Source organism: Thermothielavioides terrestris, chromosome 3 (assembly GCF_000226115.1).
Source record: "Thermothielavioides terrestris NRRL 8126 chromosome 3, complete sequence".
Taxonomy (NCBI): Eukaryota; Fungi; Ascomycota; class Sordariomycetes; order Sordariales; family Chaetomiaceae; genus Thermothielavioides; species Thermothielavioides terrestris.
The window spans coordinates 2284137-2310827 of NC_016459.1; the positions used below are offsets into that span (position 1 = coordinate 2284137).

At 51.0% G+C, this 26691-nt stretch overlaps 6 protein-coding genes across 6 annotated transcripts; 3 read left to right on the plus strand and 3 right to left on the minus strand.

The window, feature by feature from the left end:
* The first annotated feature begins 16 nt into the window (after window positions 1-16).
* THITE_2117092 (uncharacterized protein) lies at window positions 17-5524 on the plus strand. The gene has a single exon (XM_003654202.1). It carries the CDS (start codon window positions 219-221, stop codon window positions 5484-5486), a length of 5268 nt encoding a protein of 1755 aa, XP_003654250.1. The 5' UTR covers window positions 17-218; the 3' UTR covers window positions 5487-5524.
* Window positions 5525-6742: 1218 nt separating this feature from the next.
* Window positions 6743-8080, plus strand: THITE_2089412 (uncharacterized protein; the record flags this gene model as incomplete). Its single annotated transcript, XM_003654203.1, has 1 exon — window positions 6743-8080. The coding sequence occupies one exon, from the start codon at window positions 6743-6745 to the stop codon at window positions 8078-8080; it is 1338 nt and encodes a 445-aa protein (XP_003654251.1).
* Window positions 8081-8532: 452 nt separating this feature from the next.
* Window positions 8533-10162, minus strand: THITE_2031644 (uncharacterized protein; the record flags this gene model as incomplete). The annotated part of the gene is made up of 3 exons (XM_003654204.2): window positions 8533-9589; window positions 9659-9905; window positions 9976-10162. Coding segments are annotated over 3 exons (1491 nt in total), but the record flags the coding sequence as incomplete, so codon positions are not given.
* A 1099-nt stretch (window positions 10163-11261) lies between these two features.
* Window positions 11262-12045, minus strand: THITE_2117093 (uncharacterized protein). The gene has a single exon (XM_003654205.1). It carries the CDS (start codon window positions 11888-11890, stop codon window positions 11273-11275), a length of 618 nt encoding a protein of 205 aa, XP_003654253.1. The 5' UTR covers window positions 11891-12045; the 3' UTR covers window positions 11262-11272.
* A 437-nt stretch (window positions 12046-12482) lies between these two features.
* Window positions 12483-13645, plus strand: THITE_2117094 (uncharacterized protein). The gene is made up of 3 exons (XM_003654206.1): window positions 12483-12857; window positions 12962-13214; window positions 13308-13645. Exons 1-3 carry the CDS (start codon window positions 12629-12631, stop codon window positions 13315-13317), a joined length of 492 nt encoding a protein of 163 aa, XP_003654254.1. The 5' UTR covers window positions 12483-12628; the 3' UTR covers window positions 13318-13645.
* An 11116-nt stretch (window positions 13646-24761) lies between these two features.
* THITE_2049609 (uncharacterized protein) lies at window positions 24762-24956 on the minus strand (the record flags this gene model as incomplete). The annotated part of the gene is made up of 1 exon (XM_003654207.1): window positions 24762-24956. A coding segment is annotated over one exon (195 nt), but the record flags the coding sequence as incomplete, so codon positions are not given.
* Between the last annotated feature and the right edge of the window lie 1735 nt (window positions 24957-26691).

A 26691-nucleotide genomic window follows, 5' to 3' on the forward strand; every position in this document is an offset into this window, starting at 1 on the left:
GGCGGAATTTTTTGTCGGTTGGCAAAGTTCTGCGGACGACGAGCATTTTCAGCAGAAAACTCGCTGCAGCCAGCCTTCCAGAGCCCTGGTCATGCCCAAACTTCGAGAGGAGATACTTTGAGACCCTGGCATTCGTCTGACCATATTTTCATTGTGCCAGATGCCAGATCCGTCGAGATCTCGGCCGTCTTTGCCTCGCGGTGTCCCTTGCTACTACTATGACGACGGAGATCGCGTCGCCCAGCCCAACACAGGCAGGCCCGCCTCCAACTCCCGGCGACAATGCACCACACCACGCGCGACGGCCATCAACCACGCCCCCTAAACAAGCCGAATCCGTCAAACAAAGCGTCTCGCGTCCTTCGGAGACCGTCAACGGAGCCAGCAACGATGAGCACAATTCCGAGCATCCAGCCGGAACCCCACGTGCCAGCGGCCTGCGCAGCACGCGTGACGAGCCGGCAGCGACGGGCGTAAACGACGGCCCCCCGGCCAAACGCCGCCGAGTGCGCGACACGACCCCGAACAACGCGGTTCGCAAGCCGAAGCCCGAGTCGCCGCCGTGGAAGAAGATCGAAGCTGATGGACCGTCGACGTTCACCACCGAGGACGGCCGCCGTAAGTCGGGCCGTATCAACGCCGTGCCTCTCGAGCTGCAGCCCGGTGACAAGCGCATAACGAGGGGAGTGCTACACAGCCAGCAACAGCAGTACAGTCCGTCCAAAACCCGCTATGGCGCGACGAACGGTCACGGCGCCGGCCCTGTTTCCACTCCAGCGAGTGCAGCCGTCAAACGTTCGGTGTCATCAACCAAGCAGACTCTTGCCAAGCAGTCAACCAGCAAACCTCCACCCAAGAAGCCGCCAGCGCAAGAGCCTCGGTCAAGCACGCGAAGTCATCGGCGATCCGCATCTCCCAAACGCGTTGTCACACCCGCGAAATCGTCTCTCGGCACGCGTCGTTCGGCGCGCCATCTCCGGGAGACTGCAAATGACGACGAGACCACCCCCGCCGTGACGCGCACCACGCCGCGCATAAAACTACGGATGAGACCGCCCTTGACAACTATCCCGCTCGTCCACCGCGACCAGGCCAACTTGCGACCTAAGCTCGGCCCGACTTTCGAGGAGTTCTTCACCCGCGCCGCAGACATACCAGCAGAGGAAGGAGGCCTCTTTGTGCCCTCCGAGGATGGCCCCCGATATACAGAGGAGGCAGCGAGGGAAGATGCGCAACTTATCCTGCGGGTCGAAAAGGAGGTAGAACCTGGTGGTGTGCTGGCGCCGGATAGGTGCTCCGTGTTCGAGCCCGAGCCCGAGGAAGAACCGCCGAGGCAGTGGGCGCACATGGATCATCTGACCAAAGCAATGTCTAATTTTCGCAGGCTGATGCTTCTGGAACATCAGCGCCATCGAGCCACTGCCAAGCGTCTTGCCGTTGCCTGTGAGGCCGAGTGGAGACGGCGGAATCCGCAACCCAAGACAGCCGAGGAAATCGAGCTCGAAGAGATCGAACAGAGCAAGGCAAGGTGGCGCCAAGTCAACAAGGTCATTGCCGGCATGTGGGAGAACGTCAAGACAGAGGTCAATCGCCGGCGACTGGCAGAGTGGGAGGCGGAGGAGCAGCGCCGCGTGAAGGCTGCGTTGAACCAGGCCGTCAACCGTTCTGAGCAGCAGCTTCAGGCAAGACAAACGCGCTTCGATACTGAGGAGCTGTCGGAAGAGGATCTGGACGGCGATGACATCCTTTCGGAGACCAGCGACGGTGACGACTCAGACGGCGGCACCGAGGGTTCAGGAGATGTGTCGAGCGAAGAGGGGAGCGACGAAGACATGTCCTCTTCAGATGACGAGGAAGACGCAGAGTCCGAGCTCTCTGACGAGGCACTAACTCAGGAGCAGTTGCGGGAGAAATACGCCAACCTGCCAGACCTGGATGTTTCATCGGAGGCCAAGAAGGATTCGCCGGGAGCCGAGCTGGCCGATGGGATCGCTGAGGCTGCTTCCGAGGTGGACACCAGCGATGAGTCGATCGACATGGATGATGACCTTGGGTCCACCGAGGAGGAATCGGAGGCGGAAGATGGCGCAGAGGGCAGCGGTAGCGCTGACGAGTCGGAGGACGAACCCTCCGGGCTTCTCGGTCTGTTCTTCAAGAAGTCGGAGCTGAAGAAGCTGAAGGCCGAGGCTGCCGCTGAGGAGCCCGGGACGTCGCAAGACGACGTGGAGATGGCGGACGCTAACTCGGTGCCTCACCCCGAGGCTGCAACACACAACGGCGGAGACGAAATTCCCTCGGAAGACGGGCGACGAGCCACCACCCCGCGCCCGACAGCAGTGCCAACACATCAAACCACGCAGGAACCTACCGGAAATGGAGAACCGTCCCTGGCACCCCAGGAGCCACCTCCGCAATCTGCAGTCGCCTCGGCGGGAAGTGAACGGGCAATGGACGCCAAACAGGAGCCTACGGAGGATGTCTCGATGCTCGACGCCCCCTTGGCACCCGTAACGTTTTCGCAACCTGTCGCCAACTCCACCGAAAGCATTCCGCCTTCAATCATAACGCAGCCGTACAGCCCAGCAACAGAGCCGATCACCAATATCCTGAGTCCTTCCAGAAGCCAGTCGCCGCGAACATCTGACGACACCAAGCCCACCGATTTCGAGACGCCTCGCTCCGTCTCGCTGCTGAACGCTCCGAAGACCGACAGCAGGTCCGCGTCGCCTCAACCGGCCGCGCCGAGGACTGAGATTCCCTTCCTCCTGCGCGGAAAATTGCGTGAGTACCAGCACCATGGCCTGGATTGGCTCGCTTCTCTATACGCCAACAACACGAACGGCATTCTCGCGGATGAAATGGGCTTGGGAAAAACCATCCAGACCATTGCCCTGCTGGCGCATCTCGCCTGCTACCACGAAGTGTGGGGGCCTCACCTTGTGATCGTGCCGACGAGTGTCATGCTGAACTGGGAGATGGAGTTCAAGAAGTGGTGCCCCGGGTTCAAGATCCTCACATACTACGGCAACCAGGAAGAGCGCAAGAGGAAGCGCCAGGGTTGGACGAACGACGACGTTTGGAACGTGTGCATCACATCATACCAGATGGTTCTCCAGGACCAGCAGGTGTTCCGGCGGCGACGGTGGCATTACATGATCCTCGACGAAGCACACAACATCAAGAACTTCAAGTCGCAACGGTGGCAAACGCTGCTGGGCTTCAACACGCACTCCCGGCTTCTCCTGACCGGCACGCCGCTGCAAAACAACCTCACGGAGCTGTGGTCGCTGCTCTACTTTTTGGCCCCGCCGGAAAACGGCGAAGGTGGCTTCGTCGACCTTCAGGAGTTCCACAACTGGTTCTCCAGGCCAGAGTCCCAGATTCTTGAGAGCGGACGGGAGCAGCTGGACGACGAAGCCCGCGCCATCATCTCGAAGCTACACAAGGTTCTCCGTCCATACTTGCTCCGCCGGCTGAAGGCCGATGTGGAGAAGCAGATGCCGGCCAAGTACGAGCACGTGGAATTTTGTCGGCTCTCCAAACGCCAACGCGAGCTGTATGACGGCTTCCTGTCTCGTGCGGACACCAGAGCGACCCTCGCTTCGGGAAACTACATGTCCATCATTAACTGCTTGATGCAGCTTCGAAAGGTGTGCAACCATCCGGACCTCTTTGTCGACCGACCGATCATGACCTCCTTCCGCATGCAACGGTCGGTGGCCTCGGATTACGAGCCGAATGAGCGGCTTGTCAGAAAGAAACTCCTGGCCGTCCCGCCGATGCAGGTGGTCAGCCTCAGCTTCCTCAACATGATCCCCACTCTGTACGAGGGCATGTCGACCAGAGACGCGGACCGGATTTCGCAGCTGAGCTCCCACCGCATCCTTGTCGACCTCAGGGAGGCGCAGAAGACGCGGGCCAACAACGCTTACCATGCGCTTGACCCCGCCTCGGTCACGTCTAACTTGGTCTACCTGGAGAGTGCCGCTCGCTGGGGTCGGTTCGAGGAACTGCAGCACTGTGTCTACATCAACGCTCTGCGTCGCCAGCAGCGGCCCATCTACGGGAAGCGACTCATTGAGATGCTGACGCTCGACACCCATCGCCGTCCGTACAAGCCACGGCCCAAGGTGCCTCAGAAGATCATGAGCTGGTTCGAGGAGGATTCGTACTTACTGCACAATGCGATTCCGACGCTCCAGCAGCGGGCTGATGCGATGGAGACGACGATTTCCAAGTTTGCCTGTGTCACGCCGGCCGTGGTGACTGGCGACATGACCAGACTGCTGTTGGGTGACAAGGGAGTCGAGGCGTTCCAGGAGGCAGATCTGAAGCTGTCGGCTCCGGTCAAGTATGCGCCGTATATGCCGAAGGAGCGGCCGCCAGACCCGTGGCACGAGGCGCGCATGCGGTTGACGATCCAGTTCCCCGACAAGCGGCTTCTCCAGTACGACTGCGGCAAACTGCAGGTGCTGGATAAGCTCCTCAGGCGGCTGCAGGCGGACGGCCATCGCGCGCTGATCTTCACGCAGATGACCAAGGTGCTCGACATCCTCGAGCAGTTCCTCAATATCCATGGGCACAAATACCTGCGGCTCGACGGGGCAACCAAGGTGGAGCAGCGGCAGATTCTGACGGACCGCTTCAACTACGACACGCGGATCCTGTGCTTCATCCTGTCGACGCGGTCGGGCGGGCTGGGCATCAACCTCACCGGGGCGGACACGGTCATCTTCTACGACCAGGACTGGAACCCAGCGATGGACAAGCAGTGCCAGGACCGGTGCCACCGCATCGGGCAGACGCGCGACGTGCACATCTACCGGCTCGTGAGCGAGCACACGATCGAGGCCAACATCCTGCGCAAGGCCAGCCAGAAGCAGATGCTCGACGACGTGGTCATCCAGGAAGGCGAGTTCACGACCGACTACTTCAACAGGCTGTCGGTGCGCGACGTCATCGGCACCAACGGCGAAGTGCGCGCCAACGAGGACGACGTGGCGGCCAACGCGGCCATGGACCGCGTGCTCGGCGGCGTCGAGAGCGGCAACCCGCGCAGCGCGGGCCGCGTGCTGGAGCAGGCCGAGGACAAGGAGGACGTGGCCGCCGCGCGCGTCGCCGAGAAGGAGATCACGCAGGACGACGCCGACTTCCTCGAGCAGCAGCCCGGGTCGGGCGGCGCGTCGGGCGTGTCGAGCGTCCGGCAGGGCACCCCGCGGGAGGGCACCTCGGAGCCGCAGGCGTCGGCGGCCGGGCGCTCCGGGCTGGGGCTGTTTGCCGAGTCGGCGGACTACGGCGAGGGGTCCGGCGCCGCGGCGGCGGCGGAGCCGGCCGAGGTCGAGTACAACGCGTTTGGCGAGCGGATGCGTACCGTGGACGACTACATGCTGGGGTTCATGGCGAGGGCGCTCGAGGGCACGCCGCTCGAGCTGCCGCGGGACAAGAAGAAGAGCAAGAAGAAGGGCAAGGACACGAGGAAGCGGTAGGGGACACAGACATCGTGGCTGGCCGGTGCTGCGTGTGCGCCGCACCCAGACGCAGGCGCAGGCGCAGATTCTCACTCACGCAAACGGCGAGAGCCTGGGAGAGACGGAACCGTGGATGGAGCAATCAGTAATTGTATTATAACTAGCATGTTTGGAAGTTTGGTTGTTAGGCGCTTTGTTTGGTGGGCGAGGGCCGCGCAGCCGGGTAGATGGAGTCGGAGTGGCCGGTTCATTGCTTTCGAATAGGGACACAGCGGAATTCAAATCGTGTAAGACGGGGCGCTCAGAGAGAGAGAGGGCTGCCGCTTTTTGCCAACGGATGTCGGGGACCAGTGCCAGCGAATGTCGATATCGTTGCAGGTAGTTAATGGGTTGGGGCGATGCCCTCGACCGTCCGAACAGGAAGGACATGGACGGCCATCGGCCTCTCCTCTTGTTTCTAGCTAGTGGGACATTCACCAATTGCCCCGGCTGATAATTGAGTGTAATCAACTGAGCCAAACTGCGGCAAAGGCCACGCCGGGAGTGTCCAGCTGGAAGCAGCTCGGGCTGCCGACTGAAGGTGGCCTCATGGTCACTGTTCTCGAGAAGCTCTTGTTACCTTCAGGAATCCAGTAATGAGCAGCTCAGATCCCCAGAAAGGCCTCACACTGTAGTGAGCTCTCCCAAGTGGTGATGGCTGTGTCTCTTGTGTTCTCCTTTGCTGCATCGACTCCTTCCGGACTGGTATCCGGTCTGTGGAATTGGTCCCCTTGAACTTCTGTGTACACTAGTCAGTCCTTGCAGGGTCCTCGTGGCCCGAATCGGACATGTCGCCGCCGCCACGGTCAATGACAATTGGCTGAGCGGTGGATGGGTCACAAAACACTATTGCCGGCATCTGCCGAGATAGGTGTTTGCCCTCTTTTGGGACGCGCGCTAGTTGGGATAGTTCTTGCTCCAAACAAACTAGATTCGCAGTTCCACAGCGGCTGAAGGTCCTGGCTGAGAGCCACCAGCGATCATTCGCCCAAACTGGTCTCTCAGCTTCTTTCAAGGCCGCGAGCGAGGTCTGGACCTGTCCAAGGCGTCCTTGGCTCTCCACAACTCTCAGCTCTGCCACGCAGCAGCGCTTGGACAGCTTGAGACCCCGGGATAGTTGAACCAAGTGCGGATTACATACAGTATAAATAAGAACAACCTGCCCATCGGCTCGTGATGGCCTTGATCCACTCTCCGGGCGACACACTCGCATTTGTGAGGCTCGGTCGACAACCATGAAGGCCATTCCATCTCTTGTTCTCGCCGGTGCCGGGCTGGCGCTCGCAGCCACCGGCAGGTCCTCGGGCCGCCGGGATGCTTCCCTCTTCAAGCGCACCGGCTACAATCTCTGCGAGAGCGACTGCAATCTCGCCGGGATGGCCTACCCCGACAAGCACACGCTCCAGCTGATGCTCGAGAACTACTGGTCCGAGCAGTGCCCGCCCATCTACATCGGCAGCGACGCAAACGCGCCGACGGCCACGTCAAAGGTGTGCCTCGACATCATCGATGCCGACGTCTACTTCAACTTCTCGTCGTTCCCGGGCTACACGTACCAGGACGCGGTCGTCACCTGGAAGCTGATCGGCAACCTGGCAACGCCCGACCAGTGGAGCCCGCCGCCGCCGCCGGCGAGCACCGTGTCGTGCGGCCCCAACCCCAGCGGCGACGGCCTGGCGTGCAAGCTGCCCTTCAGCGACATCCTCGGCGCGTCGGCCTCCAGCAGCATCGAGGAACTGCTCGCGGGCATGTGCCCCAACGGCGACAGCGCAGGGCTCGGTCTGTATCTCGAGTTCGCCGGTGACGTGCTGTCCGCCGCGGACGGCTCGGTCGCCCAGTTCCACCAGTCGCCGCCCTGCACCGCGCGCGACGCCACCGGCCAGTGCACCGCCCGTGACACGAGCTACTCGTACATCGAGATGGCCTACCGCTGCTCCGTCTGCGACACCGCCCCGGCCTGCCCGACGTCGACCTCGACTTCGACTTCCTCGACCTCCACCACTACCTCCTCCACTTCCTCGACCTCCTCGACCACCACCACCTCCTCCAGGACGACCACCTCGACGCCCCCGCCCGTCGCCACCAGCTGCTCCGGCGGCACGGCCTTCGGCTACCAGCCGCCGGCGGGGACGACGCCGAAGTCGACGCAGCTCGACACGCTCTCCGGGCAAGGGTGCAACCGGTGGGGGTGGTACATGACGCCGACGCTGGCGGAGCTGCAGGCAGGCAGCGTGTTCGGGACGCTGTACGTGGGCGCGGGCGGCAACGACATCAGCAAGGCGACGAACGTGGGCATCTGGAGCGCGGCGGCCGACGGCGCGGGCCGCGTGACGGTGGTGTACACGCTCAACCCCGGCTACGGGCTCGCCGAGGTCCACGTCGACCTCGCCTGCCTGCCGCTCGCCAAGTGCGCGCCCGGCCAGTACACGTTCGGCCAGTCCGGCCTGCGCGACCTGCCGACCTTCGTTGCTGGTGCTGGCGGCGAGCTCAAATACCCGAGCTGTCGCGCCGGGTCTAAGGCTGCGCTGATTGTGCATGCTGCTGTGGATGTTATTGGTGGTGCGTGTAAGTGAGGCCGAGGCGGAATGAATAGGGGGACGGGAGTGTTGGGTAATGTTGTGTTGTTCGGCGCAAGTTGGGAATAGTTGGATAGAGCAGGCAGGGGATACAGAAACTGAATCGGACCATGTACAAGGTAGCCAAACGCCTTGTCGCCTGATCATCAATGAGTGCGAAAAATTGGTGAATGAGAACCCCCAAAGCCTCTATGTATCACATATTCGCAAACCAACGGGCTAGGGCATAATGTTGGCAGACCTGTTCCGGTACCTGAATGTGGGCTTTGCTTCGGCAGCTGTTGTTAGAGTGAGCTCCAACTTGGTCTCGCTCGTCTCACACTAGGGCTCCCTGCCGGGATGCGTAGGTCGTATTTTGGTCGGAAAACCGCTCTATCATTCATGATTTCCAAAGCGAGACCCAAGGAGCACGGCGGGCGGCGCAGAGGCCTCCCAAGCAGGACCGCATTTTAGACCTCGATCCTCGCCACCAACACCCACGCGAACGCATAGCAGGCCGCGCTGGCCATAAACGGCAGGCCCAGGGCGGCGCCGCCGAGCCCGAGCCCGGCGACCCACAGCGAGGGCATCAGCGCGGCGCCCAGCAGCGAGGCCACCGTGCGGACCAGCATGACCAACGAGAACAGGTGCGAGCCCGGGCCGCCCGGGGCGTCCGCGACGACGCCCATGCTCGGCGACCGCAGCAGCGAGTACGTGAACATGGGCAGCGCGATGCCCAGCGCGTAGAGCAGCAGCGCGGGCAGCAGCACGGCGATCGACGGCGCCAGCGCGATGGCCAGCGCGCCGAGCACCGACACCGCCAGGCAGGCGCGCGCGAGCACCACGTTCTCCGCGTCGGCGTCGGCGTCGGTGTCCGTGTCCGTGTCCGCGTCGCCGGTGACTGCATCTTCTGCACGATGATAACAACCCCCCCGCCACCCTTGCCGCCGCCGCCGCTGCTTTCGCCGCCAGCGCAGCGCCCACGGCACCACCAGCGACAACCACACGAAGTTCCACCCCGCCTTGGCCGAGAGCAGGTACCCGACGTCCGCCAGGCGCCAGGCATACCGCGCCGAGACGTACAGCGGCAGCAGCCTGGTGTCGGCGCTGGCGAGCGCGGCGAGGAAGAAGACGGCCAGCAGCAGGGCGAGGTTGCGCGAGGGCGCGGCCAGGAGGCGGCGCAGGGCGCGCAGGCGGGCGGTTGTGCGTGCTGCCAGGGCCGGGCGGGTTCTGTTGCTTTCGCTGTCGCTGTCGCTGCTGCTGGTTCTTGGTGGTGAGTTCTGGGGAGGGATGAGCGGGGTGCTGGGGTCGTTGGCTTCGGGGTCGGAGTCCAGGTGCAGGTTGCGGTGTTGGGGCCGGGAAGGGAGCCGGAGGGCAGAGACGGCCGGCACGGCGAGGAGTAGGAGGAAGATGCCGATCCAGAGCGGCAGCCAGAGCAGGGCGCTCATGCTGGCGGATGCGAGGGCAGGGCCGAGCTGGAGGGAGAAGATGGAGGTGACGGCGTTGACGTAGCCGAAGAAGGTTGCGCTGCGCGAGGGCTGTCAGACAGACGGACAGAGACGTCATTGCGTAGGTGTTAACAGGCTGGTGACATACCGGAGCACGTGGTCGTCCGTCAGCTCCGACACCAGGGCGTAGACTATCGAGTTGAAGACGCAGTCTCCTCCGAGCAGGGACAGCGCGGGCGCGGCGAGGATGGCGTGCACGGGCAGGCCCTGGTCGAAGTAGCCGACGGCGAATGTCCAGCCGAGCAGGACGGCGCGAGGGACGAGGTTGAGACACAGCACGAAGTGATGCCCCCGGTGGTCCGCCAGCGATACGAGCGGGATGGTCATGAAGAAATCTACGTGACCTTAGCGTTTACAGATCCCCCGCTGTGAAAGAGTAATAATCATCCAGACGAGGCCTCTCACCGCCGGCAACCCACAGCATCTCGCCGAGCCCCTGGATGCGGCCGAGGCGCTGCTGCACCGCCTCGACCTTGCACAGCTCCTCCGGCACGGACCCGTCCGGAAGCAGGGCCGACGGGTCGTGCGCGCGGTAATGCTCGCGGCACAGCCGGCTCTCGACGACGCGGGTAGCCGGCAGCTGGTAGAGGCTCCACGCGAGGTTGACGAGCGCCACGAGCAGGAGGAGCGGACGGATGGCACGCCGCGGCGGTGCTGCTGGCGGAGGGCGGCCGCACACGTGCTGGGGATCCGGCAACCGGCGCCTCTCGGACGGCGCGTCAGCGGCGCGATCCGCTGAGATGGGCAGGTGGTCCGCCATTTGCTGGTCGCTTTGGAGTTGAGAAGCGAGCGAGGGAGAGGGATTGGCCGGCGATTGAAACGCCGGTTTTCAGAGGGCCGCGGAAAGCTTGCGGGCCAAAGCGAGGTGGTGTAACACTGTTACTTGGTAGTGCAACAACCAGCAGTGCTCAGTGGTTAACCCCTGCCAGAGATAAGGTTAATTCAGATGCCCCGCCAATCCTCTGCGCCGGGCCGCTGATGAACCAGGAGTGAGCACCACCTCGTCTCCCAGCCAGCACCATATCGTGAACATACCAACGGGAAATCCAAAGCGAAAGAATGGGAAATTCAGATATATTACCAGGATGCCCTCTTTCAGAGTCCACGGCGTAGAAGAGACGGCCACTTCAAGACCTAGTGAACGCTTCCCCCCCCGGTGCTCCGTCCTCCCCTCCAAAGGCGGGGTCTAATCGTTCACAGCTGGCGGGTTGGAAGGGCAGGAGTCGCTCGGAACGCCTCTCTAGTTTCGGTTGACGGCCACGGCTTGTGGCCGTCTAGCTCGGCGCTGCCGTGGCCGGCCGCGTCCATCTCGAACCCGTTGTTGTCGTTGGCCAGCTCGGCGCGGTACCAACGCCCGTCCACCTCGTACAGGGCGCTTTTCTGCTTCATGACAGGCCGGCCTGAAGATTGGGACTCTTCGTCCGCCACCGCGGTCGGTTCCGTCGAGACGGTGGCCAGCGGCAGCGACTCGGGAGGGCGCCCGTCTGGCCACCCATCCGACCGAGCCATGTTAGGCGGGCGTCGGGCCCGGCGCGAGCGCCGCAAGAACCAAATCACCAATCCCGCGGCGACGAGAAAAAGCAGGCCGCCCACGACCCCCACGGCGATCCCAATGACGGTGCCCCGGGACATGCCACCGCCCGACGAGTCGGCGGACGCTATGGGGCGGTCGGCATGTTAGCCCAGTCCTCTTTCCCACTAATCACCTCGCACTCGAGATGCGTGAACGCAAACGACATAACCCACCAGGCGGAGGCGGAGTGCTGTGATCACAGACGTACACCTGCGAGCAGACGGTGTTGTCGTACGTGTACAGCCGGCTGACGTACTTCTGGTAGCAGCTGAAGTTGCCATAGCCGTTGTTGCCGGTGCCGGCGAACTGGCCGTCCTCGACGCGCGGGCCCAGCGTGGCCGTGAAGGTGGTGCCGGTGTCGGTGAAGAGGCCGCTCGTGTTCGTGTTCACCCACAGCGCCGCCTGGCCCTTGGCCGTCGCCACGACGGCCACGTCCTGCGGCGACGGGCCGGGATCGCCGGGGAAGTAGGCCATCTGCGACGACACGACGCCGTTCCGGTCGCGGCAGTCGGCCAGCACGACATGCTCGCCCTGGCTGCGCCGGTGCAGGGCGTGCATCTGCCCGCTGAGGTCGTCATGGAGAGCGGCCGGCAACATCAACCGAGGGGCGATATCCACGGCGGCAGCGGCGGTCGGCGAGAACTGGCTGGGATGGAGGAAGACGGTTGCGATGAGAGCGAAATTCGGCAGGCGGAACCCGCCCCCGGGCCCGCGGCGACGGCGAGCCTGCTGGGATGCTGTGTCCATCGACAGGCAGCTCGTGTCGGCTGCAGTCCAAGTCGGGGAACTCGACTGGACAATCTGGCCTCCCCGACCCGACGGTTTGGAACCGGCCTTCGTTAGTTCGCGCGGCGCTTCCGCTCGCTAGATCGAACTGCCAGAACTTGTGGAATGCAAGGAGCTCCGAGCAGCAGCCGGCAAACTCGCAAGCGGGGTGGCCGGCTCCTCTAAAACGGCGAAACTTGCCCAAAGAGTCGCCGTCGCAATTTCACCCCAATGAAGAACCCAGGGCGGCAAGCATTTTTTTTAGTCAAGAAGTTTGTACGAACGCGAGCCAATGAGCACAGCCAGAGAAAATAGAGGCGGTACTAGTGCTGACGCTAGGCTGCCTCGGCTGCGGGTGAGCATTGCTTCGGGCGGTTTTCTGAGGATATCATCCATTGGATGGATAGGTAGGATATCGCTGAGCAGAGCATCACTATTCTGCGTGAAGTGCACTTTCCTCAAAGGAGGTAGGTAGGTACGGTTGGCGTCTTCTCAAAAGTTGAAGGTTCGGAGTCTTGGAGTAAACTTGTCCCGAGCTGAATGCAGCAATGCCGCCCCCTTCCCAGGCAGCCACCACACTCCTTCAATTTGCGCCAATTGAATGGATCGCCCCAGAGCCAAGAAACGTCCACAGTCGGCAACTCCCTGGTCGGCAGTTTCAAAACAAGCCACCTTGACCGCGAATCGTGAACCTGCCGACAACCACGCCCGACGCCCCAAATGGCCGACATCTTCGCGCGCATTCAAAGCGCCACAGACCACGAGGTGCGCACCGTCCTCGCTGGCCTGTGCGCAGACCGCCGCGTGAGGGAGAGCGCAGGTGAGCTGTTCGACCGGCTCGAGCGCGCGTCGAAGCACTACGCCGCGGACGCGTTATACATCTGCATCAACTGCCGCCAGGCGTACGTAGAAGCCCTCAACGCCGCCGGTGGCTGCCGCTACCATCCCGGTAAAGCAACCCCCCATTCCCGAGTTCCTCCTACTATCTGGAATCGCATTTGTGAATTGTGCACACAGTCTCCTCCTGCTGACGCCGAATCTCCCCGAGGCAAGGCCATCTGGTGCTGGACCCCGACTCCGACGCCTGGGTGGATTGCTACGGCGACGAGATCCGCGACGACGAGGACATGCGCCGTGACAATCCCGACGGGTTCGAGTGGAGCTGCTGCGGGAAGAGCGGCTCCGAGCCCGGCTGCACACGCGCCTCGCACAAGCAGGGCGGCGCCAAGAGGGCAAGGACGGGCGGTGCCCACCCGCAGCCAGTCCCCCGGGGGCAGAGCGACGGCGGAAGTGCTAAGAGGGCGAGGTGTGTTGTCCAATCTACCTTTTTTTTTTTTTTTTTTTCTACAGCTTTTGACTTTCCATCTACTGCCATCCACATGTCGCTAACTGAGGGAAGGGTGGAGTAATTATTGACGAGCTGGGTTGATGAGCGGTGTTGATGTGATGCGGTGGCACGCAATATTAGTATGCAGGAAGATTGATGGTATGAGTGATGATGGATTGAAAGTGGGGAGGCTCCCTCCACTGCCAAGATATTCTTAGCAGTGTATAGGGCGCATAGGCTATGCAGGGCTAACCCTGTATAGCGTAACCCTAACCCAGAGCCTTTCCTAGATGGGGTCATCATCTATTTATATATATGATACGGTTCCGGTATCAAGTGCTAGGCCGTAAGAAAAACATAGCAGTGCCCTCACTGCGTTGATCCTCGAATTGATCCTCCTTCCCAATTTGGTAATTCACTCCCTTTGAACATCCTCCTTGTAGGTACACGTATTGCGCCGTATATTCGAGGCTGGACTAGCCACTACAATGGTCGAACGTACTAGCGAAGGCGGCTCCGGGACACGCTCAATCGGCATAAGTGTCTTCTCGAGCGCTGCCGGCTATATCGTCGCCGGCTATAGCGCCGTTATATACTCAACTGGGGCCTTTAGCGTAGGTTCCTCCTCGAGCGTGCTGGGCCACGGTACTACGGTCTACGGCGCTGAAGGTAGCTTAGTCTAGGCTACTGGAGTAGGTACCTCCTATAAGGAGGTCTTTGTCGATAGGCCAGCTACTACTAGGTCCTTTCGAAGGGCTGGTACTAGGTCCTTCTAAAGGCAACTATATAGGCGTTTAGTAGGTGCTATAGCGCTTACGGCCTTCTTTGTAGCCTTGTTGGCGGCCTTGTCTATAGCCTCTACGTTCTTCCGAGGTCGACCTCGAGGGCGCTTAGTAGGTACCTCAGCTTCCTTCTTCTATACCACTCCTATAGGTAAATCGATACTTAGGCGCTTCTAGTATTCTTCTACAACCTTAGGAGTATACCGTATATCGTATAGCGATTTCTAAGCGTTATAGTAGGCGCCTAGGTTCTTCTACTAGATTAAATATTTAATTCGTATATTTGTAACTAAGTACTTGAGAATACGCTCTACTTTATAGTTTTACTAAATTCGTAATCTTCCGACTAATTAGAGGCTCAGGAATCTTCGACTAGGCCTACCTCCAGTTCGATATAGCTATACGGATCTTCTCCTAGTAGCGTTGACGAGAGATGTTCTATAGAGATGACTAGGTGGATTTCTATATAGTCTAGAAGATCAAGTTTATATATAAGCTAGCTAACATAGTGCTTAATAGGAAATAGCCTAGCGTACTATTATAACAATTTCCAAAGTAGGTTGCTAGGTAGGTAGTAGCTATAATATAGGCGTAGATAAACCTTGTCTCTAACTTCGAATTCGACTTGACGGTAGCGGCTATTATAGCGACGTTTAGCTCGTATAGTTGCGAAATCTATAGCTAATTGAGCTTCGTAGCGAAGATCATCTCGTAGAGCTAGGAGATCTACTAGCGTTGTAGCGCTTAGATTAGCTATAAGTACATTAAGTAGGCCTTATAGTTTAAATCCGTATAGCTACTTATAAGGAGTTGATCGAATAGGAGCCGAATATACGTTGTTAAGGTTCTATTATAGTAGAGGAATAATGTCGACCTAGTTACTAGTCGGGAATTCGAAGGTATAAAATCGAAAGGCGATTTCTATAGACTAGTTCTTACACTTTACTAGGCTATTAGCCTACGGATAGTATATAGTCGTTATTAGTAGCTTAATGCCTTGATACTCCTATATATTAGTCTAGAGATCCGATATAAACTTACGATTACAATTGGAAATAATAGCTAATAGTATACCCTAGTTAGATAGAAGTAATTAGCATATAAGAATATAGCTTTAATCCTTTATAGAGTATTTGCCGTTGCCTAGCAATAGGAGGGTCCGTTTACTGCTTTTGTAGGATATAGTCATTATCGTGTCGAAGGTGTCGTATCTATTTAGCTACTAAGGTAAGCCTTTTGATAGTATACTTAGAAGGCCTACGATGAAATTAATTGCAATAACTTATATCGGCAGTATATCACTTAGTCGAATCGGTTAGTATTCGCTAATCGGCTTTTGTCGATCTATAGCATTGAGACGGTATAATGGGCAGTGCGCTATATACTTCTTGACTTTGTAGGTTTTATTGACTATAGAAATGCTATGTAAGTCGTAGAGTATATGTTCTATACTAAAGTAGTACTTAGTATCGTAGACTAAGTTAAGGACTTCCTTAATTATATTGAATAGTACGTAAAGAAGGTATACGCTATATGGCTAGATGTTGTAGATTAGACCGTCAATTATTATAAAAGGTAGCCTAGGACGTAAGAAAGCTTCGCTGCTCTTAGCAGATAGCGAGCCGTTGGTTAGATCGTCGATGATAGCTTTGTATTTAGAGTCTTCTTTATATATAGCGATGAATTTCTACCGGAGTGACTCCTCTATATAGGCTTTGGCGAAGGCGAATATCACATTGTCGAGCACTATAAGGCCTTCTAGGCGTTTAACGGGGTCCTATATCGCTTTTAAGCGGCTAAGGGCATCCGGTACGAAGTTGAGGCAGCTAGGCAGATGGTATAGCTGAAGGTTATACTCTGAGAGGTAAACAGAAATGGTAATAAGCCGTTGGTTAGCGTGGTTAGTGGAAGACGTATCGAGGCGAGTCTGTGCAACGATGCTATAGGTGGCTGTGAAGTCGGTAAGGACGTTGATTAGTAACCTAGCTGAATGGATTATAGTCCAGAGCTTCTTAATTACCTAGACCAAGTATACAACCTCCTATTTAGAAGGTCTATAGTATATCTTAGCCTTTGTGAGGCACTGGCTAAGAAACATTATTGGGAGTACCTAAGTCGATGGAATCGGCGTATTAGGCTCCTACTTATAGCTATTATATAGATAAAATACCATTATACCGAATCTGTGTTCTAAGTAGCTATCAATTTGTATAAAAAGCTGCTTATTAGGATCGAAGTAGTATAGGATAGTTGGGTCTTCTTTATAAATCGTAGCTTAGATCGCTTTAAATAAGAGCTTTTTAGCTAGTGTAGGCTCAAAGGTCGTTTTTATATAGTAAGTGGTCCTCTGATGCGGAGAAGTGCAGTAGATGCGTAGAATAACAAGATGTCGATTGATGGTGATGGTGGATCAAAGATCTAGGCGGTAGTGCGCTAAGAAATATATGTCTATAGGGCAGAACATATATATATACACCGCCTGCCCAAATGGGCCTAGCGTCGCAAAGTCTACAACGTAGGGCATAGGGCACCCTTATCTAATCTATATACACAGATATATAGGTTATATAACCCCCCTATTCCTCCTACCCTATATCAAGTCCGGGCCTATAGAAAAAAACAGCAATGCCCTCATTGCCCAACCTATCTAGATCCTCTATATCGTTAAATACCCTTTAATCGAGTGCTATGACGTAGGGCTAGAAGCGTAGTGCCAGATTGATCTGGATAGCGATCAACTGACTTCTTCTATATCTTGTTATTACTAGCGGGAACAGGGTTTTTACGAGGCCAACCACGCTTGTAGGCCAGTTAAGATGCTTGATTAGGTGTAGGAGGCTCTTCTCGAGAGACTAGGCGGTCTAGATAATCGCCTTTATAAGCCTAGTATTCGTTGATTAGGCGCTATATATAACGTAGCTTGGGTACAGTCTTCTAAACGCTCTCTTCTTAGCTATAGCCAATCTATTTAATTAAGTATTTAAGGCCTTTATATATAACCTTGTAGTTAAGGATTATATCAACCTTGTATTTATCGCTTAATTTATTGTTATTAGAGGAGTAGCCTAATTGAGAGTCGATGATTGGGCTAGGAGGTAGTGTATTGTAGCTAAATGGATCTTCTTCCTAAGGGACTAAGCGAAGGTAAGCGATAGAAACAACTAGGTAGATACCTATATTGGCTAGGAGATCTAGTTCGTATACTAGGCGGCTAACGTAGCGTTTAATTGGAAAAGGCTTAGTATACTATTGCAAATACTTCTAGGGCAGGTTGCCTAGGAGATAGTAACTGTGGTATAGATATAAATAAACCTTATCGCCTATATTGAACTCAATGTTATAGTATTTACTATTGTAATAGCGTTTAGTATACGCTATAGCAAAGTCTATACTCAATTGAGCATCCTAATGTAGAGCATCTTATAGAGCTAGAATAGTAGCCGGCTTAGCGGCTACCTAGTTGGTAAGAGCTTCTAAAGGTCTAGGAAGCTTAAAGCTAAAGAGCTACTTATAAAGCGAGGATTTAACGGCTTTAGTATAAACGTTGTTAAGGTGCTATTGCAGAGGTACGATGATATCTAGCTAATTGCCTTTAGGGTACTCGAATATATAGAAGCGGATCGCGATTTCTATAGTCTAGTTCTTATACTTCGAAAGGCTATCCACTTATAGGTAGTAGAACGTTGTTATTAGCAACTTGGTGCCTAGAGCCTTCTAGACGCCTTGCTAGAGGTCAGAAGTAAACTTACGATTATAGTCGGAGATAATTACGGTAGATACGCCCTAGTCGCTAAGAAGCAGTTGGCGAATTAGAATATATCCCTATTCCTAGGCCAAATAGCTAGAATTGCCTAGAATAAGGAGGGTACGCTTCAATGACTTATAAGATACTATAAGTAAGCTGTCGAAGTGGTCGTAGTTTAGGAGCTACTAGGGCGAACTAGTAGCTAGGACCTTCGGTAGACTTAGAATAAAATCAATAGCAATAATATACATTGGTAAGGTATTAGATAGTTGAATCGGTTGATAGTTACCTAGTTTAGGGCGACGATCCGTTGCGTTAACTTAGTACTTTGGGTATAGTTTAACGTACTTCTTAACGTTGTAGGTTTTATAGGCTATCGATATACTTTGTAAGTCGTACAATATCCGTTCGATACTAAAGTAGTACTTCTTATTGTAGGTAGCTTCTAAAATAGTCTAAATTATATTGTAAGGTATATAGAGTGAGTACAATCTATCTAGTTGAATATTATAGAGAAGGCTATCTATAAGGATAAACGGGAGGCTAGGCTAAGAGAAAACTTTGCTATTGCCCTTAATAGCCAATTCGACAGTAAGATCTTTGATAATAGCTATCTACTTAGCGTTATAAGAATATATAGCTATAAAGCGAACTTAAAGTTCGTTATCCAACTTCGCTTTCGCGAAGGCGAACCAGATATTATTGAGGACTACGTCGTCGTCGATAGAACTGTTTTTATAGTTTAGGTTATCCTATAGAGCCTTTAGATGGCTAAGTGTATTAGGTACTAAATTTAGGTAGCCTAGAAGGTGATAGATTTCTAAGTTGTACTACGAGAGGTAAATAGAGGCGTTGATAAGTCTATAATTAGCTTGCTCAGTAGACGACGTATCTAAAATAGTCTAGTTAACAATGCCTTTTATAGAGGTATAATCTATAAAGACAACGATAGGCTTATACGACAAATAGATTATAGTATATAGCTTCTTAACTATTTAAACAAGGTAGACGACTTCCTATTTGGAAGGTCTATACTAGAGTTCCTCCTTAGTAAGGCACTGGCTTAGGAATATAATAGGCTAAACTTAAGTCGATAGGATAACAGTTCTAAGCTTCTATTCGTAGCTATTAGTAAGGTAGAATGCTATAACGCTAAAGCTACGCTCTAGGTATCTATCGATCTATAAAAAGAGGGTTTTGTTAGGGTTAAAGTGGACTAGAATAGTTAGGTCTAGCTTATAGATAGTATCCTAAATAGCTTTGAAGGAGGCCTTCTTAGTAGGCGTAGGCTCGAAGGAAGTCTTAACGCAATAGGCGACGTACTTACTAGGGTTGCCATTTTACACTTAGCTAGTAGCTTAGCCTTTCGTAAGCAATATAGTCTTACAGTTCTAGAAAGGCTCGATAAGCTATACGTAGTATAGGATTAGATAATATAGAAATCCTAATGCGCCGATGTACTACTCTAGAGCCTTTAGGTTATTTGGAAAAGCAAGGTTCCTAAAGGCGACGATATAGTACTCTATATTAGTTAATCTAAATCTATCGATATAGAAACTAAGCAGCTCTATACTAGGATATACAATATACGACTTAGCTAGCGTAATAGAGATGTTCTTCTTCTCGAATAAGCTGAAGATAGTTTCTAGATACTTAGTATACTCGTCTATAGTGTCGCTAAAGATAATAATGTCGTCGATAAATACGTAGGCAAAAGAGGCGTAAAGGCGAAGCAACTGATCTATAAAACGCTAGATATATATAGGGGTATTACAGTAGCCTATTAGGTATACTTTCGGCTATTCTAATCTACAAAGGCTAATTAGGGTAAAGCGGTCGTAATATAGAGGATATACATTAAATTGATAGAAGAAGGATATAGCATCGATCGTAGTAATGAACTTCTTACCTTATAAATATACGATGATGTCCAATTACAAAGGTAGAGGGTAGTTGTCGAATACTATAACCTTGTTGAAAGCGTATAAATCGATAACTACGTAGCCATTGATCTTACTACGAGAAGTACGCTAAACAATAAACACTAGATATATAAAAGGAGTAGCCTTCGTAGCCTATTCAAAGCGCTTTTACCAATATAGTTCGTCAAAAGTAGTATTAAAAACTTTATAATCGTAAACGCTTAGAGGGTATTGGTAAACGTAGATCTTCTAATGCTACTAGCCTTCTACAATAGGCATTTACATTATATCCTCTTCGTCCTAGACAACTTAGCCCTTATCTTTCCACAGACGGGGATAACGCTTAACAATATTAACAAATCGCTAAGCTAGCTTACAATCTTAGGTATATACGTATATACCCTCTAAAGTAAGTATCTCTAGTAAGTCGGTAGGTATTTTAAGGCCTAGAGTTAAGTGTTTCTCTAGCACTATCGGCTTACGGTCGTTAAGAGGCAATTCGAGGTTAGGATTACACCTATTGGTATAACTATCAGTGCTAGGATCATAGATCGATTAGCGCAATATAGGCTAGGTAGGCTAGCCTAGTAGGTGCACTAATTGGTATAATACAGGTCTAGATTTAGATAAAGTAGTTAGCTAATATACTACGTTGCTATAAGGCGTCGATAGCTCTAGCGAGTCTTACGAAGATACTAGGGTCTAGGACGAAATATCGTTTATAAATTATATAGAGTCTCCTAGAATAGTATAAACTAGGCTATATATATCGAATACAGTTGATACGCTAGGGCTAGTGTACTGAACAGCGGTTTAAACTGAACTAGGGTTTACAATGGTAGACATTGCTATCAAGGCGGTCGCTATAGTCAATGCTATAAAGGCTGTCTCCTAGGAATAGGCGATATAACTACTATTGTCAATATCCTCGATCTAGCTAATAGGGTAGCGCTTTAGAATAGTAAAAACTCCCTTGGTCGGGTTCTTAAGAGCTACTACTTTAGGGGTTTTAGCGTTAACAACGGCGTTCAATATAGTAGGATAGCAAACGTTAAACATTATAGACCGGTCTATCGAGAGAGGCTTATATTCTATAGCGATAAACGCCTTCTGCTCGGGCTATAAGGTGACGGCGCGTATAGTCTTAACTTTACATATATAGGGGAATGTCCAAATATATATAGCGAATAGTATATTAAATCCTCCTAAGATACTATATAGGCTAGCGATCTTCGTACTATAATCGATAGAGGCCTAATATAGATCTAGGAAGTCGGCTCCTAATAGGAGGTTGGTAGATAGCTTATCTACTACCTAGGTGGACCGAGTAAACTTAAGGAGTACTAGGCTAGTAGTGGTAACGCCTAGCAGGTAAATAACGAAGGTCGCCTACTAGGTAGGCGAAGTCTTTCCAATACTACGAATATAGCTATTATAGCGTTTAATCGAGTGTTCGAAAGTACTTAGGAAGGTCTTATCGATAATCGAATAGCTAATACCTAGATCGAAGCAAACTTCTAGGTCTTCGTAGCTAGGCTAAGCGTAGGCCTTGATATATAAGTAGGTATAGGCGTTATATAGGCTATCGATACTTAGGTTAGCTACTTCGAGGGCCTCCTACACTTCTAGGTTAGTAGCAAAATCCCTAGTAGGGCTAGAGCCTTCGGCTAGTAGGATATTGTCCTCTAAGGCATCCTTAGCGACAGTAGTTACCTACTTTAAACACTTAATAGAGCTAGAAGTGGCTACTAAATAGGTTTTTAGGTGTTTAAAGAGCTAGTTCTACAAATCAAACAGGGTATCGCAGTATCTATAAGTTCGATAGCCTAGGTTGGCCTAATTAGCTCGATAGTAGCGAACGCTCTTAGGAACAATTATCTTACTATAGGTATAGATATATACGTTGGTAGTAGGAATTATATTAAATGTCTAATAGCACTTATAATAGATTAGCTTTGAATCGTAAACTATATAGGCGATATCCGACTTGTTAGTATCGTTGAAAACAGATAACTCACGGTCAGCATTAGTATCGTCGTCGACTTCTAAATCGGATAACGTCTTCGAATTAGCATCGTTGATAAGGTGTACTTAGTCTTAGGCTCAATCGTTACGCTTAGAATCGCGGTTATCTAGGCGGTACTTACTACCTTAATCGTAATCTCGGTTATAGTGGTTATCGTCGTAGTTGCAGTTCTAGCAATCATCGTTATAACGATCGACGTGCCTAGAGAGCTTCTTATTAAACTTGGTATTGCCAAAAGTAGTGGATTTACTAATAAGCGAAGACTTCTTTAACTCTAGGAACTTATTGTAAGCTATAGTAACAAGTATAGATCGAACTTCTACAATCTTATATATATAGTACACTAGAGTATACTTCGTCTTTAGCTATAGGAGAAAAGATATAATAGTCGAGTCTAGACGGTTATAAATAGTGCTTATAGCGTTGTACTAGTTTAAATTGTTATAATTGATCTAGCCTACTGTATATATAAAATATAACTTTTTCTAGAAGAAGTTTATTAGAGCGTCGAGGTTCTCTACAATATACCTAATAGTTAACTGTCCTCAGTTAAACTTGTTAATAGCCACTTACCGATCTATTGTAAAACGCTCTACTAATTAATCGAAGACTATATTTAAGCTAGCTTAGCGCTACTATAAACGTTCCTAAATAGTGACTTCGCTGTTCTACTAGAAGAGAGCTTAGCTAGCGAGAACTATAGATAGGAGGTGTAGGATCTACTAGGCTATATCGTAGCCAATGTCGGGGTCCTCTAGAAAAGTTGATAAACGCTAGATAAAGCAATGGATATTAGTAAAAATCACGTTCTTACTATCTATAACGATACTTATATCATCAAGGTCCTTATAACTGGGGTTGAAAGTACTAATGTCATTACGCTTAATCTTAAAGGTAAAGATAGATCGGCTACCTCTAGTACTAGCAATATTGTAGAAATACTCTTAGTAACCACGGTTCAGAGGAGGCTAGAAAAGTAGATAGTTATTTAGATAGTTGTCTAGGCGGCGCCTACTATCGCTATTATCTAGGTTGTCTAGATCGTTTAGATTATAGCCACTAGCGATAGGGGGCTGCCTAAGAAGCGACGTAGCCTAGCGTTGGCTATCCTAAGGTAGCTCGCCTTAGCGAGGGTCGCTCTAAGGCGACTTGGCCTAAGGTAGGTCGCTACAAAGCAACGTAGCCTAGCGCTAACCACCTAAACACAAATTGTTAGGGTACGTAATAGGGGCTTGACGTACCAATGGCGTACCTATAGCTAGGTTATAGGCTATACCGATATCAACGCCCTCTAAAGGGATAGGAAAGGCAGTCTATATACGAGGTTAAACGGGTTAGACTAGGGGAGGCGTATAGAGGCTCTTTATTAGAGAGGCTACTGTTGCTACTAAGCGACAGCTCTGAATCGAAGGGGTATATAGCTATAGCTCTATAGTCGATATAGGAGTAGCCGGCGGAGGCTCCTTAGCTAATATAGGATTAGCCGATTAGTCCTTAGTAGCTAGCTAGGCAATAGCGTTGTCGATCTTACTTAGCTAATTATCAATATATTGTATATACTAAGCGAAAAGCTTATCCTAGTACTAAACTTATTAAGTAATTTCTCTAGTCTAGGTAACGGCTACCTAGAGTTGATTTATAAGCCTTAGCAAGTCCTTAAAGCGGTTATAAAAGCTCGTTAACCTATCGAGTATAGGTCGAATCTCAGTGACATTAGCTCGAAGTTAATTAACTATAGCAACAATATCCTCAAGTAAAGCAGTATATTCGCCTATAGTCTAGCTAAGCTATTTGACAAAAGGCCAATTAGTACCGACCTTAATATACTCTAGGAGGTTCAGAATGTCTTTAGCTTCCTCGAGGTCGCTCTAGGCGTCTTCGAAGGATAGCTTATCGCCTAGTTGTATATCGTTAGGATCCTCTTAGCCAAGGTCAATATAAGTTGGATCCTTTGGAACTAGCGGCTCTAGGGCTAGGGGAATAAATCCCTAGCACAGAGAGCGTATCGTCTCTTTGATCTTCTTAGATATAGCAGTATCGCGTTTAGAGAGCTGCTTAGCTAGCGAGGAGGCGCAAGAACGAGTATTGTAGCTGTAATCGGCTATCTTGACTATCGCCTTAGTTCAAATCGCGGAAGCTAGGTCGAATAGGCGTATTATTGACTAGTTTAATCGGCTAATTAAGGTCGATTAAGAATAGTCAACGAGGGCCTACTAAAAGGTTCGTCGGAGGGCTGAAGAAGAAGAAGGTGTTCTAATCGCTATTGGCCGTCGCCGCTATATAAGAAGAACTAGATAGTTGATCGGCTACTACTGTCGACGACGCTATTGGCGATCGCCGCTACATAGACTAATCGATCGATAACTGAAGATCGCAATCGCTATCAGTAGAACCGCTATGCGATTGAGGCTCTTCGACTAAACCGTCGTTCGAAGTAGAATTAAGTGCCTTCAACGCTATCGACCTCGTCAAGTCGCTACGCGAAGAAAGCGATAGTTCAACTAGCTACTACTATTGGCAAAGCCGCTACGTAGACTAGTCGATTGATAATGAAAAGAAGGAAATAAATAGGTCAATGATCCTATAAGTCGTAGCTACTACTTGATATAGAGAAGTGCAATAGATGCGTAGAATAATAAGATGTCGATTGATAGTGATAGTAGATCGAAGATCCGAGCGGTAGTGCACTAAGAAATATATGTCTGCAGGGCAGAACATATATACGTACACCGCCTGCCCGAATAGGCCTAGCGTCGCAAAGTCTGCAACGCGGGGCGTAGGGCACCCTTATCTAATCTACGTACATAGATATATAGGTCACATGACCCCCCTGTTCCTCCTGCCCTATATCATCCTCTTAGAAGCGTTACCGGTCTTAATACAGCCTTCCTTGTAGCCCTTTCTTAGCAATGTGGTCTTACGAGCCTGTAGAGGCTCTACTAGCTATATGTAGTATAGGATTAGGTGCTGTAGAAAGCCTATAGCACCGATATACTATTTAAGCGCTTTAAGAGTATATAGAAAGGCGAGCTATTTAAACGCTTTAACGCGCTATATAGTAGTTGTAAGGCTTAGGCTATCAACGTAGAAGCTAAGTAGTTCAACGCTTAGATATCCTATATATAACTTGGCTAGTGAGAAAGCGATATTCTTGTTGGCAAAGAGGCTGAAAATTGTATCTAGGTACTGTATATAATCCTTAGCATCGTCTAAATAGATTACGATATTGTCGATAAAAGCTTGTATATATGCCGAATACAGTTTGAGCAGTCGATCTATAATACGCTATATATATATAGGCGAATTGCAGTAGCCTATTAGGTAAACTGTAGGCTGTTCAAGGCTATGTAGGCTGATTAAAGTAAATCGATTACGATATAGTGGATATACGCCGAATTAGTAGGAAAACAAGGTGGCATCGATCGCTATAATAAAGCGTTTGCTATATAACTTAGCGATAATCTCCGACTATAAGGGCAGGGAATAGTTATTAGGCACCGTTACACGATTCAAGCTTCGTAGATCGATGACAACGTAGCCCTTAAGTTCTCTATTGTAGCTAGGTCGCTATACTACGAACATAGGGTATACGAAAGGAGTAGCCTAGGTGGCCTAGGTTATATAGCCTTACTTATATAGGCTGTCGAAAGTCTTGTCGAGGACCTTTCGGTCCTTCTTGCTCAATGGGTAGGATTGAGCGTTGACCTTCTGATTTTACTAGCCTTCTACTAGAGGTATATATATTAGTTCGTCTAGGTCTTACTAAAATGGTGTAAAACCTCTATACCAACCTACCCTACTACACCTAGGATCAGGCGTACGAGATAGCTCCTAAAGGAATACAGTGTACCTCTAGACAGATGAAGATAGTACATATCGAGTAGTAGGAAGGATGTCTCCTAAGAGGAAGACATATAGCTTAGGTACGTCTAGTGGGATATAGTAGAAAGATAAAAGACAATAAGAATACGGTTAGAGCTCAATAGCTCGAATGCCCACCGTCTAAATAGAGGTAGAACAACGAAAGGAGAGGCTCAATAGCCTTCCTAGAAGAAAGAGGACCACCAACGTAGTGTCAACGAATATATATTGACAACTGCTTAATATCTTACTTAATGATAAAGAAGATAGGCTTAGCCTATTTAAATATATATAATTAGAGGGCTAGACCCCCTAACAACGAATATAACACTCTAAGATAAATAGAAAAGTAGAAAAACTAGGTCCCCCTATATCTAACTAGTCTATTACCCTAATCTACACTTCTCTTTCAAGCTTACTATATACTCCTATAGGTAAGCTTATACCTTAAAAGCTCTTTTAGTAGGTACTTCTTATCGTCGCTACTCTTTAAGCTACTCCTTATATATAGCTCGCTCGATTTGTAAAGGTCTAGTTGGCTATAGTAGCTGATCCTACTGTCTTTTATACTCCTCTACCTCCTTGATATATATATCCTAGCCCTACTACTATACTAGATACTTATACTTATAAGCGAAGGTATAGTTGTATAGGTTGTATAGTAGTAGGCGAAATAGACGTCTAAGCTTCGTAGGCTCTTTGCAAAGGCGTTTACTATAGTATTGCACTAAAGGTAACGTCTAGCTAGATAATATAGGTGATCTATATATCTAAAGATGCTTTTATACTAGTGTATAAAGCATCTTAAGGTAGTCTAGCCTCCTTATAAGTATATAGACGAGCGTCTTCTTTTCCTAGAGGTAGAGATTAAGTACTATCTTTTTAAAGGTTACCTATACTAATGCCTTAAGATCTTTGACTAGGTCGCTACTAAGGAGGCGCTCCTAGTCCATCTTGTCTATAAGGGTATTAATAAACCTTTATATCGTAGTCGCTTATAGTATAGTAATCTCTATAATCTTAGCTTTAATATCCTATTAAATTGATATATTGTTAAGATCTTCTATAAATACTACTAGTAGACTTAAAGTAGCTTACTAGTCCTTTAGTCGAAAGGGCG

What these genes read in the sequence shown, in the direction of transcription:
- THITE_2117092 (XM_003654202.1), top strand. Translation starts at nt 219, where the DNA reads ATGACGACGGAGATCGCGTCGCCCAGCCCAACACAGGCAGGCCCGCCT.
- THITE_2117093 (XM_003654205.1), bottom strand. Translation starts at nt 11,890, where the DNA reads ATGGACACAGCATCCCAGCAGGCTCGCCGTCGCCGCGGGCCCGGGGGC.
- THITE_2117094 (XM_003654206.1), top strand. Translation starts at nt 12,629, where the DNA reads ATGGCCGACATCTTCGCGCGCATTCAAAGCGCCACAGACCACGAGGTG. An exon ending in TGGCTGCCGCTACCATCCCG is followed by an intron (nt 12,858 to 12,961) that starts GTAAAGCAACCC and finishes CCCCGAGGCAAG; the next exon opens with GCCATCTGGTGCTGGACCCC.